The sequence below is a fragment of the Nannobrachium achirus genome (genome assembly GCF_963921795.1).
Source record: "Nannobrachium achirus genome assembly, chromosome: 12".
Taxonomy (NCBI): domain Eukaryota; kingdom Metazoa; phylum Chordata; class Actinopteri; order Myctophiformes; family Myctophidae; genus Nannobrachium; species Nannobrachium achirus.
In genome coordinates, this window is record NC_137832.1 from 19,710,653 (window position 1) to 19,726,406 (window position 15,754).

A 15,754-nucleotide genomic window follows, 5' to 3' on the forward strand; every position below is an offset into this window, starting at 1 on the left:
CTCTGGATTAAATGCCTAAATTGTACATTGTAATCGTACCTTAAAATATACTGTTAAGGCCTTCATTCATAAAGTACTCAATGATCAGGTTGGTTATAAAACATGATGTGGCCAGATCTTAAATCAGAAAGTGTTAGTGGTCATAGTGTGAGTGACTCTGCTTGCTTCTACAGTGTCCGGCCAAGTGCGGCCGCAGGGCCCAGGTGATGCGTGAGGTCAGGTGTTCAGATGAGACCAGATCATGTGATCTAATGACCAAACCTCCTCACACCAAGAACTGTACTGGCCCTCCCTGTGAACGCCATTGGACCGTGTCAGAGTGGGGACCTGTGAGTGCACGATCTTACGATACATACTGTGTTAAAAACACAACCCAGACTAATATGTCAGTTTCAGCTTCAATGTTGACTTTATCGGCAACAGATTTTCTGGATGGATGGATGGATCCCTAAATCCATATAATTGTGAAATGATTGTAAAATATATTGCACCTAGCCATCCTATTGTAGGGGATCAGTGAGATGTAGTTCAAATGTAACTAGAAAAGATGTGTTTGCTAATTTACTTCACCAATCATGGGTCGGCATCATCCCCTATCTCGCCTCTTCCTCACACCTGTAATTTTTGGGAAGTTGCAAGTGTTATATATTTGTAAGTCCATTGAACTCAATGGAATTACTCTATAATGATGAAGTCACCGAGAATGCTACTTCCTGATTGGCTAAGTTGACCGTAATCATTTTTGCAGCTTCCTGATTGGCTATGTTTATGCAATGTTTGTGTTCCGGACCCAGAAAATAGTGTGGTTGCCCTACTGGCAACCACAGTAATGAGTAACACTTTGTTATCTTCATTATTTATTTATCAAGTTCCGCCACGACAGTACAAATGCAGGGCCCTTAGCCAATGAGGTGCAATTGGAAATTGGCCGGAAAACATGAGTGGTGTTAGCTGGAGTATTGGTTGAGCTTCACATGACAGTTAGCTCGCTGCAGAATATAGTCACGTTGGCAACCACACTTGCAATTGAGGTGCCAATGAGCCAACGGGTAGGTCTTTGTGCCTATACATGGTGTTACATTCGAGCATGTAACACTATTTAACTTTTTTTTTAAACATAAAAAACTGAAGGAAAAACAAAAATGTATTTGATTAAGAGTTTTTATTTTAGTTATTTTTTTAATTATTTCTATACGAGCGAGCTCACACTGTTTCGTAGGAACAGTATTTCTAGTTAAAGTCTGATGGCTTCTGAAACTGTTACTACTAGGGATGTACCGATATATCGGCCGCACATCGGTATCGGCCGATGTTTGCCGTTGTCGGTCAATATCGGTATCGGCAAATAAAGCTGACATTAACCGATGGCAGTAGCCGATATTTATCTGTTGTTGATAAGCATACAATTTGCGCTGGCTATGTTGTTGTTTGGTTATTTGCAGCCTACAAAGAGAATAGAGTCTGAACAGTTATTACTTATTATGTTGATTTATTTGTTTCCCTGGCCCAAAAGGGGAAATAACACCAAAAACAAAATAAACAAATATCGCTAAATAGTTATTTTAAACATCGGTATCGGTATCGGCCAAGAATTTCCATATCGGTGCATCCCTAGTTACTACTGTTGTGCACCGGATGCTTATTTATCGCCCTTGGACTCTTGCCTGTGTGTTTCGACCTCTGCCAGTGCTCAGGGTCGTGCGGCCATGGAAAGATGGTGCGTCATGTCTACTGTAAGACCCCGGAGGGACGCGTGGTCCCTGAGTCACAGTGCTCTCCAGAGAACAAGCCCCTGGCCATCCACCCCTGTGGGGAGAGAGACTGCAGTCCACACTGGATCAGTCAGGACTGGGAAAGGGTAAGGTCACTGGCAGGAGGTGTCGCACCACATTCTGGGCCCTGGGTACAAGGATTCACTCTCACTTTAGCTATTTAAAAATAGCAGATATACAAGCTCATAGGGCGGCACCGCGCTATGAGCTTGTAGATCTGCTATTTTTTGAATAAATATATTTTTAAAGTCGAACATTTGTAAGTCAAATCTTTGCTTCTGGGGGTCCCTGGAACAACATATTTTCAGATGGGGGTCCACGGCCAAGTCCTATTGAAAAGGTTTGAGAACCACTGACATATTTTTTCAGAAAACAGTTAGGATTTAGAAGACATTTGTAGAATCGGCCTTAGGTCTAAATATATATTAATTAAATCATGAGGCATATTAACCACTAGGCTGGCAACAGTTAAACTGAAAGAGAAGAATATAACAATCGATGGATAAATAAACTATAACGGCTGACTTTAAATTCTGTCAAATATAATTTCGATACTGTAATTCACTAGCCTCGTTTGTCTCTGTCTGTAGTGTAACACAACGTGTGGACGCGGTGTCAAGCGGAGGATTGTGCTCTGTGCCGGCATCACCGGTGGAAAATTCCAGACCTTTGATGACGAGGCCTGTGGTGGAGGCGAGAAACCTGAAGAGGAGAACACCTGCTTTGAGAGGCCGTGCTTCAAGTGGTACACCACACCCTGGTCAGAGGTGAGCATACAGCATAGTGTCAGACAGTGACACACTGGCACTTTTGGTCCTGTGGAGCAATGTTGTTTTTCACAGCAAATTCTGATTTTGTTTTAGTCATAGTCTTTTGAATAAAATGTCATTTAATTTTAGTCATAATTTAATCACCTGAAAAGTTTTAGTTTTAGTCTAATTTTAGTCGACTAAATATCATACGTTTTTAGGCAACTAAATCTACAGTTAACTAAAATGTATTTTGGCAGGCCTTGTTGGCATCGTAATGACTGATTTTACACTTGGTTGTGTGCTGAAAATAGCCGATCTACTAGTTTAGTTTATTTGATCACTCACATTTTTACAAGTCATACATCTTAGTCATTGTTACATGTGATCAAAAGGAATAGGCTGAAGCTGAAAGCTTGTGGATGCCTATCCTACTTATTCATGGAGTAAAACACAGTGATTTGTTATAGGAATGTTTGAAATTCAAGGATACATCGGCCTCATAGCAAATATGAGAGAATGGGGAAAAAAAAACAATTAAATGGAGATAAAGGAAACCTAATAATTTAACTGAGTGTGGTCTTTATTTCTTCGATGTCTTTTTTGTCATTTTCTCATTTAGTTGTTGGCCACAGGTGGCCTTGAGCTTACAGGAGCTGCAGAGCTATGCGACCGCCTTTGTCAGTGTCTGAGTAAAAAAAAAAAAAAAGAAAAGCTCACAACGCGACGTTTTAGTCTAGTTTTTATTTTGTTGACAAAATTGACTATATATTTAGTCTTAGTTTTAGTCATCACAGCTTAGTTTTTATTTAGTTTTCGTCAGTGAAAAAAAAACGCAGTCGACAAACATTTTTCGTCATAGTTTTAGTCAACGAAATCAACACTGCCGACTAGGCCGGCACTAACAAGTTTGGTATCCCTCTGTACAGTACAGTAGCTCTGTGGCTCCAACGTGGCATTGACTGGCCAGGGTTTTGGGTTCCCTTCCCTGCATAGACCAATAGATAGAGCATATTCAGTGTGCGATTTTAACGCGCGGTTGGTATGGTCCATAACGGGGGGGGATCATCAAATATTTTTTTTAGATCTTGGGGGGATCATGATTTTTTTCATTTTGGCTTTAGGGGGGCCATGCAACTTTAATTTGTCGAATTGTGTAATTAAAAATGCTTAGTTTGTTCTTTATCTAAATAACATCATCAAGTTAGTATACCCAGTTTCAACTATACATTGTCCCCTACATAGTTGATGGACTTGGTACATTCCAGTTGTTCTAATACATCCCTCGGCCCCTCCCCCTCCGGCTGCTCTCAGTGCGTCTCTGTGTTGTCGAAGTTCGCTGCACAGTGTGCAGTGCACACACACAGGAGTTTCTCGTAGCAGCTGGACTGGATACATAGGCTAACAACCACCATATTTGTTACCAAGAGAGGAATATAGCATTAGAAAGAAAGGTGTAGTGTCTCTCTCTCTCTCTCTCTCTCTCTCTCTCTCTCTCTCTCTCTCTCTGCTGCGAAGTGGGAATTGGAGTCAGAAGGAGAGAGAAAAGACTCATGCACACTTTGTTGACTTGGTTGCTTGATGAATATCATGGAAAATAGATCAGTTACTCAATCTTTCTTTAGTTTGGAGTGTTTTTGTAACCCCACTACAAGTCTAGAATAAAAAATGTACTTGAGTAAAAGTACCTAAGTATTGTCAAATGAAAGTCCCAAAAGTAAAAGTACTCATTATGCAGAATGTCCTGTTCTTTAATGATATTTTAAAAATAGCAGATCTACAAGCTCACAATGGAAGGCACGCAGGACAACTAACAACAACCCATATAAAACAAACATTATACACTTGATTGAAGTTCTTTATGGGGAGATGTTATGGAAACTGTACAAGATCACCACCAAAGCCCTTTCAACCTTCTCAAAGTTGCATAACAGAGATGTATGCAGCATCGTGACCACTCGACCATACCAGTGAGTAGCCTATATATTTGATTAATTGCTGGACAAATAAATCTATCAATTTATGAAACATTTGCGCAGACCCGACTTTCAGACTATTTCTCATTATTCTGTACATGTGTTGTTGGCCTGAAACATGATGCAACAGAAACACCTTGTTGTGAAAACATGCAGTATGCGTGCAAACACAGCCTGTGCGATTAGTCCAATATAATTAATTTCCTTATGCAAGATGAAGCTGTAGTATGTTTCAGCGGCGGGAACATAGGGGGCGCGTGAGTGCTTGAGCGTACTGTTATGAGAGCCCATTGATTTTTCGCCGACAATTCCTAGCACTCAGTCGTTCGCCCCAAACTGGCCAAACTGCATTCCTGGCACTCGGCCGATATCACACGTCGGCTTTGTCCCTTTCGAGGGCGTCACCCAGCGTCATAGCCCGCCTCCACATCCTGGCTGTATGTCTACTCTGTGTGATGTAGCCATGTAGCTCTACAGTATTCTACCCCCACCTCCAAAATAATTAAAAAAAAATCTCAACTGAACTGTTCTTATGCCTCATTCACATAGGGAGCAGCAAAGCTAAAGTTTTGCTTGCTTGGTCAATGTTATCTCAATGGAAACCAGCTTTAAAGATACAGGAGATACACAGAACAAAGCTTTGAAAGCTTTAAAGCTGGTTTCCATTGAGATAACATTGACCAAGCAAGCTAAACTTTAGCTTTGCTGCTCCCTATGTGAATGAGGCATTATAGTATTTTATCATGCCAGTAAAGCTCCTTTGAATTACATATAATTGATGTAGCCTAAAGCCTATTTGATTGATTGAAGGATTTATTAGAAGTTTGCATAGGAAAATGTACAGTTTCATGACGGTACAGTTCACTGGTACAAGGTCTACTAAAATGAGATCCTGAAAAGACTAAGCTTATTTCAACAGGAAACCATTAAAGTATATCATATAACATTGAATGACACAGACGAATAGAACACAGTACTATGCAGTAGATATGTAAAGAAAAGAAAATGAGAGAGAAAAAATATATAATAAAAGAGAAAACAGTAAGTCTATGCAGATGGCAAAGACCCAAGGACATCGCCTGTCTACCTTCAATGATGTCGTCAACTTTTTGAAGGGTGACCAGGGAGGCACCAGGAGAGGTGTTTGTGAAGAACTCACAAGACTGGTGAAACAAGCACTGACTATCCCTGTGACATCATGCAGCTCAGAAAGGTCATTTTCTGGCCTACGGAGACTGAAAACCTATCTGCGATCCACAATGGGGCAAGGAAGACTCAATCACCTTGCTCTGTTAGACTGTTACAGTGATTTGGCAAGGAAGATTGACCTGGATGTCATAGCCAATGACTTCATCTCAAGAGGAGCCCAGAGGAGAAACACGTTCCTGATAAATAAATGGTAGGTACTAAAAAACTAAAAAATACTGTACTGCATGATGCAAGGTTTACTATAAGGCTAATTGTAATTTACTGTAGCAATATTGTTGTCAATGTCATGGTTGTAATACTTTTTTTTTTATTCCCCTCTCCCCCTTTTCATTTATAGAGATCCATGATGGCCAAGCAGCACTGCAGCAGGCACAGTGAAGGTGACAGACCGCGATCAGGGAGGGAGAGATGTTTCATCCACATTTTTTTTGACAATATTTATTAGGGTTTGTTTTTCTCTTTTTCTTTTTACACAGAAAATATTACATAAAAAAAAAAAACATGTTCCTCCTCAATTAAAATAGACAAAGATCTTGGGAAAAAAAGGTCTGTTTCTGCTTGTAGCATGTTAATGTAGGTGCAATATCATGCATTAATTACTGTGTTAAGATGTTGAAACACACTGATTGCTGAAAAGTCATGATTGCTCGTGTGTCATAAAAAATTCCTACAGTGCATTCATTTTATGACATCGTTATTGTACCACTGTACTATTGGCAAACTGTAAATAAAGTACTCAATGATGGAAAAAAAAATGCCTTTTCTTTTGCTGACATGAAATGGGATATTTTGATACCAATACGTTTGTACATTTACAGTTACTCAAGTATAGGCCTGTCTGCATTTTTAATTCAGGCTGCTCTGTTTCATTGGTTTTCAATTAAATTCAAAGGAGCTTTATTGGCATGATACCAAAGTGTCACAAAACTGCTGAAAATGGGGAACATATTAGCGTTGTGGGTTTTCAGTGCCCTCTAGTGGCCAAACATAGCAATGGTCATTATTATCATTTTGTCTAAGCGGCTGGCCGAGCAGGCAGGCAGGCGGGCGGGGGCGGGGGCGGGGGCGGGGGGGGAGGGGGGGGGGGGGGGCGGGGTCAAAAACGAGCTACTACTCCTTTACATTCGTTTTTGCACCTGCTTGTCTTCCATGCATTCAAATTATTATGTCCGGTATTTTTTTATCAGATGTCTGATAAATTAAAAATACTAGCACGATAGCTTAATATATATATATATATATATATATATATATATATATATATGTGTTTATTGGGAAGGGGGGTCATGCATTTTTCTCAAGTCACACAGGGGGGACCACAAAACAATATTTTAAGGTTGTGGGGGGACCATGAAAAAAAAAAAAAAAGATATCACCTGTCAACCAGCACCCCCTAGTGGGTAAATAACGTACACTCCCTAAGTTAGACGCTTCATTCCCAATATTGAAAATGCCACCCGTACTAAAAATGCCACCAATCATGGTAATGTACAATGTTTTTGATGAGCTAAGCCACACAATGGCAGCGGCATCTTTGCTTTTATGGTCGCATTTGCAAATATAAACTGCATTTGTAATACAAGCTATGCAAATTATTTCAGAGACATTTGTCTTTCCTATTGCAGGAATCTAAAGAATGAGACGAGGATTCGGTTTTAACTGCCTACTGTCACAATAACAGCAGACGAAGTTATATCAAAATGACATGGGTCATAAATTGAGATAATAAAATTTGCACATTTAGTGTATTTAGTACTGTAGCAGCTAACCACTCTGAACTGAGCTGAGCTGTACCCTACTGTGCTGGCTCAGTTCCACATCCTGATTGCTGGAACTGGGCTTGGAAAGGGAAAAGGAACATCTTCGATTTGCCAGTGGCCTGAATTGGCCTACAGTGTAACGTGAACCTCTATGTGTCTTGAGTATAAGCCCTCAATGACAACATGTGTATACGCAATATTACACTACTTTGCATAATGCAAATATATAGCCTGACTGCAAGCGTCAGACTCTATCACACACTTCGTTTCACCACTACCAACAGGGGTGGTGTTGTGCAGTCTGGTTTATTAACCAGGCTAGCAAATATATGCTATAATAACGCTATAATGCTCCCAGAGGTGTTCATTATCAACAAAAACTAAAAGTTTCCATCCACATAGGGAGCTCTTCAGGATGACCCATGATCATGTGTCATGCGAGCCTATTATTGCAACCGAAGGTCGCATTTTACTATGAGAAACGTCACAGCTTGTCCGCATCCGTCCGTCCGCGTAGACGTGTACACGTTTATACGGTCTATGGGTTTGCCGCTCTGACATCATGCTTTGGCTTCACTGTGATGTCACACTGACAGAATCCCTTTTATGCCCATATATGGAGTTCCCTGATGTCATCAATATTAATGATGCCCTGTTAGAGAGATCCCTGTGATGCCAGGGGGAACAAATCCCTTTTATGCCCATATATGGAGATATGGAGATCCCTGTGATGCCAGGGGGAACAATTCCCTTTTATGCCCATATATGGAGATCCCTGATGTCCACATCCCTGATGTCCACTTCGCCCTTTAGGGTGAGGTCGCTTGTCGCCCTGAGGCGTCTTACTAGTTTATTTATATTCAGTATAATTATAGTGCCTCATAGACCAGTTGCTCTGCATCGTCTAATGCTAATGTTGAATGTTGCGCACCAATCCCAAAAGACATGTTGATGTTCATTTTAGGGCTGGGATGCGATTACAATTTTTAATCTAATTAATTACAGGCTCTGTGATTAATTAATCGCAATTAATCACATTTTAATCGCACATCGATATTTGACCTGAGAAGCATTTTTTTCCAAGTAAACAATTTTTTTTTGTTCGACGGAATCAACGAGTGAGTTTTTTAAATTTAAATTTCGCATCCACTGGTCCAAGCAAAGCGCTCTGATCGGCTACTTCTCCCTTTGCGTTTGTTGTCTCTTCTTGGTTGGTGCAAGGTTCTGTGGTGCGATTAAAATGCGTAAATCTTTTTAATCGCGTTAATTTTCTGTAATTAATTAATCGCAATTAATCAGTTAAAGTCCCAGCCCTAGTTCATTTATTATGCTGCCTTTTCCCACAGTGCACTAAGACATGCGGTGTTGGTGTGAGGATGCGAGATGTGAAGTGTTACCAGAGCAGGGAGCTTGTCCGTGGCTGTGACCCCCTCACTAAACCTGTAGCCAAACAGACCTGTGCTCTGCAGCCCTGCCCCACTGAGCCACCGGGTAAGATGAACAACCAAGTGCTAAAGATCTCACAAGCCTAATTTACTATGCTTCATTCAGCCGATCTACAAGCTCAATCGTGTTGTACACCTAAGTTAGAGATGACTGTCAAGGTGCAGTCGGTAGCGTTGTCGCTATATATATATATATATATATATATATATATATTAGCTTTTAATGTTTTTAGTAATTTAATGTCATGCAAAACTAGTGGAAATTGCCTATCTATAATCTCACAATGCGTTGACTCTTGTGAACTTGGTGAAAGTGTTTAAGTGTGTCTGTGGGTTTCATGAATATTGAACAAATGTTAAAGTATTAATAACAGCTTGTGACTTAACGATAACTATATTAGATCCATTGGAACACAGTTTATTATTTTTTTCATTTCCTGGCAAATTACAGTTTTGGACATACTGTACTGTACAAGAGTTGATTTGCAAACCACTCAGCGACAGTATGCTACTTGACTTTGCCTGACTTTGCTTGTCCTTTCCCAGATGAGAGCTGCCAGGACCGCCCCACCACTAACTGCTCCTTGGCATTGAAAGTTAACCTGTGCAGCCATTGGTACTACAGCAAGGCCTGCTGCCATTCCTGCCGGGTGATACGAGCCTCCTCCTCCTCCTAGTCTTAGGAGAGCTTACAACTTGCTTCCCTTAAGCCTCATTCATGCTCTCTGGTACAGTGGTTCTCAACCTGTGGGTCGGGACCCCCAGGGGGGGGGTCCCCAAATCATTTTGGGGGGGTCCCCAGAAGACTAACTTAACGTGCAGCATTGTTTTCTCTCTCAACAGTAAACGAACCAACATAAAGTTTAAGTGTATAGAGAGGGTATCTGCACATTTTATAGTGACAATTTAAACTTTTTAATACATCTAAAACGACAAATTAAACATTGGCCAAATTGTCAAATATTAGAGGCCGAAATTGTGAAAATAGCAGATCTACATGCCCACAACGCCTCAGCCGATCTACATGCTCACAACGCCTTGCGTAGCGAGGCGTTGTGAGCATGTAGATCTGCTATTTTCACAATAGAACCGTGTTATACAAAATGTTATGCCTCAACTCTTAGTGCTCGTAGGATGGGGGGGGGGGGGGGGGGGGGGGGGGTCCCCAGTTAAGATATGATTATTTTGGGGGGTCGTGGCCTGAAAAGGTTGAGAACCAGTGCTCTAGTATAACGGCATCACTTGCCAAAAACAAACTGTTCTACCAGCTAACAACATTAGCTTGTGACACCCATGTGCTGGATTATGCTGTATCAATTACGCTTAACCCAACCAAATGCTTTAAAGGAGAGAGCAGCACATCAGTTTATAAACTGACAAACAAAACATAGAAAGTTGTAATTGAATTAATCTCCTCACGGTTTATCAATTCCTAATTAAAGCAATCAGTTTTCCTCATTTTGTTATTTCGGAGGCTATAGACCATATTCACCGGGCAGCCATGTTTGCATTTTGCATTGAAAACTTGGGAGGCAAAGGGGAGGCATTTTATTAACTTAGTGGCAAGATGGCTGCCCGGTGAATATGGTCTATAGCTAAAAAGGTTGCTTCAAAAACATTCAGCCTTTAACAGAGCCAGTGAATCTGTGAAAGAGGGAGAATAATACAAAGCATAGTCACCTCTATGAAAACAGTTTCAGCTTGCCTCCTACTCAGTGGTGTTTTGTTTCATGTACACCCTGTTGGATGTTGTAATTTTCTTCTATCAAGAGATGCTTAGACCCAACCCCTGACGCTTCCATTCTCTCACAGCGGTCGCACGCCCACAAAGCTTGATCTCTCACCTCCGACAACTCCTATTCTCTATCAACCATCTTCCTTTCCTCCTCATTGTAGTCCCAAAAGCCCCTTTTCCACTGGCCCAACACCACATCACTCCACACCACACCGCCCACTTGTGCCAGGTTTTCCACTACAAGGACCTGGGTAGAGTGGTGTGATAATAATAGAAAGTGGTACTAAACATGGTACTAAAAAGTCTAGAGTAGGTCTGAGCTAGGCCAAACAGGGCCAAACACATCATAATGACTGATCACTCACTGACTTTTCATATAGACCACCAGGATATAGTTGTAATACATGATAATAGGTTCTATAGTGTTATAACCACTATTATAACCTATTACATTGTATTATAATTATCATAGTAATATATTCATACTTTATAGTGTATTATAATCACAGTTATAATCCATTATAGTGTATTATAATTTAGGATAGTTGTAACAAAAATGTATATTGCATTATAATCACAGTTAAAAGGGTCAATTTGTTTCTTACGGATAGGGGTGCTTTTGTGTAATGGAAAATGTAGATATTTTTATGTGGTGCTGTGTGGTGTGGTGTGGTGTGGTGTGGTGCTAAAGCTGCAGTCGAAAAGGGGCTAAAGTGTCTTTGACCCCATCCACCGGGCCTAATGATACCAAGACCCAGATTCTCCACAGAGCTCCAGTGAATAGACAGTACAATGTTTGTGATGATTGACAAAGGGGTGGGGCTAGAGAAAACATGGTGCAAGAGTGAATGAAGATTCTGTGATCTAATGTCACTTGCTATAGGGCAGAACCAAGTACCTTATTCACCTTATTCACCAAGTACAATAAATGCACAGGAATGTGTCTTGGTGAAATGGGCGTAGACATGTCATGACAAGCATAATAAGCAGTGTTCTCTGCTGTTATTAAATTATTTTCCAGCTGACCATACTGCATGTCTAGAATATTTAAATACAGATATTGTTTATGAATATTATTTAAGTCTATTTCAAATTAGTGTCTGGCACAGAAAAATCATGGCCCAATATTAAGCTGACGATTCCAATCTTGGATTGTAAAACCCTGCCTTTTGGGGTGTGCCCATTGGCACGTAAAGCTTGGCCTGCTTGCAGGGCGTATGTTATATTTATTATTCATAACACATGTTCATTAATCATCGTGACCTTCCTGATGCCAACCAATGCATATTAATCATGTTATTTAATGACAGTTTTTGGTTTGTGGATGACCATATAGAGAAGTATTGAATCTAAACAAGCAGGAACGTATGGGACACATTGAAGTTATTCCATTCAGAGACAGAGAGATTCCTGAGACTTGAAATGGTTGAAATGTACTCAATAGTGTATGTGTCATTCTTGTCAATATAACTATCATGTACTGTGTTTCTATACCTAATACCTCTTTGTACAAAAAGTGTTGACATTTTGTACTGTTGAACTGAAATCCTCAATGTATTGACTTGTATTTCCATTAAAAGGTTACAAATTCTGACAGTATAGTCTTTGTCTTACTGTAATAAATTAATAGAGGGTACACATTATTGTGTATCATTATTTCATGCTTTAACTATTGAAAAATAGCAGATATACAAGCTCACAGCGCGGCACCGAGTGCCGCGCTGCGAGCTTGTAGATCTGCTATTTTTGAAAAATCGTGAAAATTTGAATTTTGACCCGATTCTATTAGTGTCTTCTGAATCCTTCTAAAGTTTAAAAAAAACAAAACCCTATGTTTCTATGTCAGCAATCTGGCCAGCCATCGTCAAAGAAAAGGTCCTTTTCACTTGAACTGGAGCTCAGTTAGTCTGTTCTTGAGAGACTACTATGTCAGTGGTTCTCAAACCTCTTCATGTGAAGGACCCCCAAACTGATATTTATTTGGCCATGGACCCCCATCTCAAAATATTTAGTTCCAGGGACCACCCAGAAGCAAAATTTGAGTTAGAAATGTTCACTTTGAAAATACATGTATTCAAAGATTTGCACACATTTTCACGACTTTTTCAAAAATAGCAGATCTACAAGCTCGCAGCGCTGCACTTGGTGCCGCGCTGTGAGCTTGTATATCTGCTATTTTTCACTGGTTATCACTACTGGAACTCTAGCATCCCTATTTTGGCACGAAAATTGTGTTCATCTTATGTCAGTATCGTGTCAGTGTCATGTCAAGGTCAGTAATCAGTGTCATCATCATGGTCAGTAATCATCAGTATCATGCTCTTTCCCCCCCCCAATGTCTTTCTACATTGCACTCTCTCTGCACCACTCTTAGGCTACATGCATGGTCAACCTTTTTAGAGAAGATGTTGAACAAACACCAGCAACTTTTCCCCCCATAATTTTATTGGTACAGTAATTGAAAATGTTAAAATAGTAACTAACACTATTAGGAACAGAAATGCAAACGCATTAAACAGGGTGTGATGCCATCTGCTGGCCCCTGTGACAACTTCTACAGAAATAAAAACCAATCTCATCTACTGTACAGTAGGATATGTTATGTATGATAGTTTCACCTTCAAAGGGACAAATGATTTTATGCTACATAAAAATTAAAAATAAAATAATAATAAGCTGGGTTAACCACTTAAGCCCTATATACTTCATTGTAAGACGAACAGCAAAAATAGACGATATAAATGCTCATAACGTGTTGTGATTAGGGATGGGTATCGTTCACCTTTGAATCGATACGATACCTTTTTTCGATACCTGGGAATCGATATGATACCCTTTTCGATACCATTTTCGATTTTTATTTAAGTTTAACTGCTCTACCGCTGCTGAGGTGATGATGATCACACAGTGTGGCGGAGCGGAGAGTATAGACGTTGGATAATCATCATAATAATAAACATTATAGGCTTTTATATTTTCCACAGTAACGAGTGTAGCCTACTAAAGCAGTCATTAAACTCTCAGTAGCCCAACTGTTACAGATGCGACAGGCCAGGGGTGCGTTCCAGAGTATCGAAATGAGGTATCGTTCGTTTTTACACCGATACCCGATAGTATCGACGTCATGCAATCGATACCATTAAAAGTATCGCAGACGATACCCATCCCTAGTTGTGATGCGACGGATCGTGAGCTCGTAGATCAGCTACTGTATGTAAGCTATTTATAAACATTATGTGGGGGCAACGTTGTTTTTATATTCACCTAATGACATGCGGCCAACAGGGATACCCGGGTTTAAGTGGTTATAGGTGTAATGCAATGCACCCAAGGAAAAGCATGAAACCCACGGCACTGTGCTCCAAAACGCCTTTGACTTTCCCTCGCTTCTACTGAATTGTGAGGCTCTATCGATCTAACTGCCCTTCATCAGGGTAGGGTCATCCTCAGAGGAAACAAACACATTTTAATAGTGTCAAAGGAACTGCACAGTGTCTTGGGCCAGTGGTTCTCAACCTCTAAATGTGAGCAAGTAGATCTGCAATTTTCACAATAGAACCATGTTACACAAAATGTCATGCCTCAACTATTAGTGCTCGTCAGGATGGGGGGGTCCCCAGTTAAAATATGATTATTTTGGGGGTCGCGGCCTGAAAAGGTTGAGAACCACTGTAGCCACAGGGCACACTCACAGACAATGAGATAAATGAGCAATACACAGGTTCTCTCTGTTGTCCTCCTACACCGGAAACTAAAAACACACTCATGTATACTTCGCCTTCGTGGAACCGATAGAATCGGGTGTATTATTACTATTATTATTATATTATCCACATAATATATTTTCATATAGCTCTAAATGTTGTTTTACCCTGGACATAATACAGCATTTGATCACAAAATTAAATACTATTTGAAAAAGATTGACACATCCTCTTACAAAAATGATTAGTTAGGCCTACACAACACTGAAACAAGTTATAGTACCTTTTAAAGGACAGTAACAGTATACTTTCACAGAATGGATCCTCTATATTTTGGAGATATTTGAAACAGACCTTGAATATTATATCTGTATATTATCACCCAGGCATTTGTCTTTATCCAACGCAGGGCAGACGCCTATAGTGGCCAAGGGTGTTACCTCCAGGGACATGCTGGGCCCCTGATTCAGCCCGGGAAAAATAGTTGGAGAGAGAGAGATCTCTCTCTATAGCACTGCTGCTACTCAAAGATTTGCCATTTCAGATCATGACAAGTGACAAGCCGGTGGGCCAATTACTGTACATGAGTTATATCTCGAAGTTGTCGGGTGCAAACCTTGTATGTCCAAAACCGTTTGTTTTGTATTTATCATTTTAAAAATGATTTAAACTAGTGAAAACAGCCGATCTACAAGCACACAACGCTCACTACTTTTGTGCAACGGCCTTGTATGATGAAGCAAGGCTTTGCTTTGCGAAAAAATTTATACATTTGAAACTTGGAGATAAGGCTTCTGTCCGACAGTGACGATTTACTTTGTTGGCCGCCCAGCCCCCAAAATGGAACGAAGGCCGACATTTTATTTTTATTTTTTTCCTAATGGCCGGCCTGGACAGGCCGGGAATAAACCGGCCGTTCGAGAGTTGTCCCGCTTTTCCCAATGGCCAGCACGTCCCTGGTTACCTCAATGCCCAAGGTCAGGGATAATGATGAATACTGGGTGATATGTTTATCACCCATAGCCTTATTTCTTCATAACGACAATGAGAAAATACCATTTGATCACATGACATTTTGGTGAACAAGTCTGGGGGATTCTCTTACTAGTGGTGGGGAGGGAGTTGGTTGAAATCACAGGTGCTGCTGGCTGCCAGCCTCATAAACTCCAGTGTTTTCTCAACTGCAAATGTTACCGCGTCATCCTGCAGCAACCGCTTGGTGGCCGAATGTAGCGTGCATGTTGATTTCCTCAAGCAGTGAGGGTGCATGTCATGTGGCAGCAAGGTGCCTTGTTCGCCCGTTCAGCAGGTGGTGGCACTTTAGCTGCATTGACTGGTCAGGAAAGATACAGTAGTGCAGCTAACCGATCAGTTAAAACGTATCACCCTCTCAGTATTTTTTTT

At 40.6% G+C, this 15,754-nt stretch overlaps 1 protein-coding gene across 1 annotated transcript in view; it reads left to right on the plus strand.

Moving 5' to 3' along the window:
• LOC308295462 (ADAMTS-like protein 2) overlaps window positions 1–15,754 on the plus strand; it is a gene marked incomplete at both ends in the record, with an annotated part of 53,396 nt that overhangs the window by 37,015 nt on the left and 627 nt on the right. Inside the window, 7 exon segments of the mRNA XM_080738512.1 lie at window positions 174–329; window positions 1,688–1,858; window positions 2,363–2,539; window positions 8,813–8,957; window positions 9,458–9,570; window positions 9,572–9,639; window positions 11,344–11,422. Coding sequence (XP_080594638.1) covers window positions 174–329; window positions 1,688–1,858; window positions 2,363–2,539; window positions 8,813–8,957; window positions 9,458–9,570; window positions 9,572–9,639; window positions 11,344–11,422 — 909 coding nt within the window.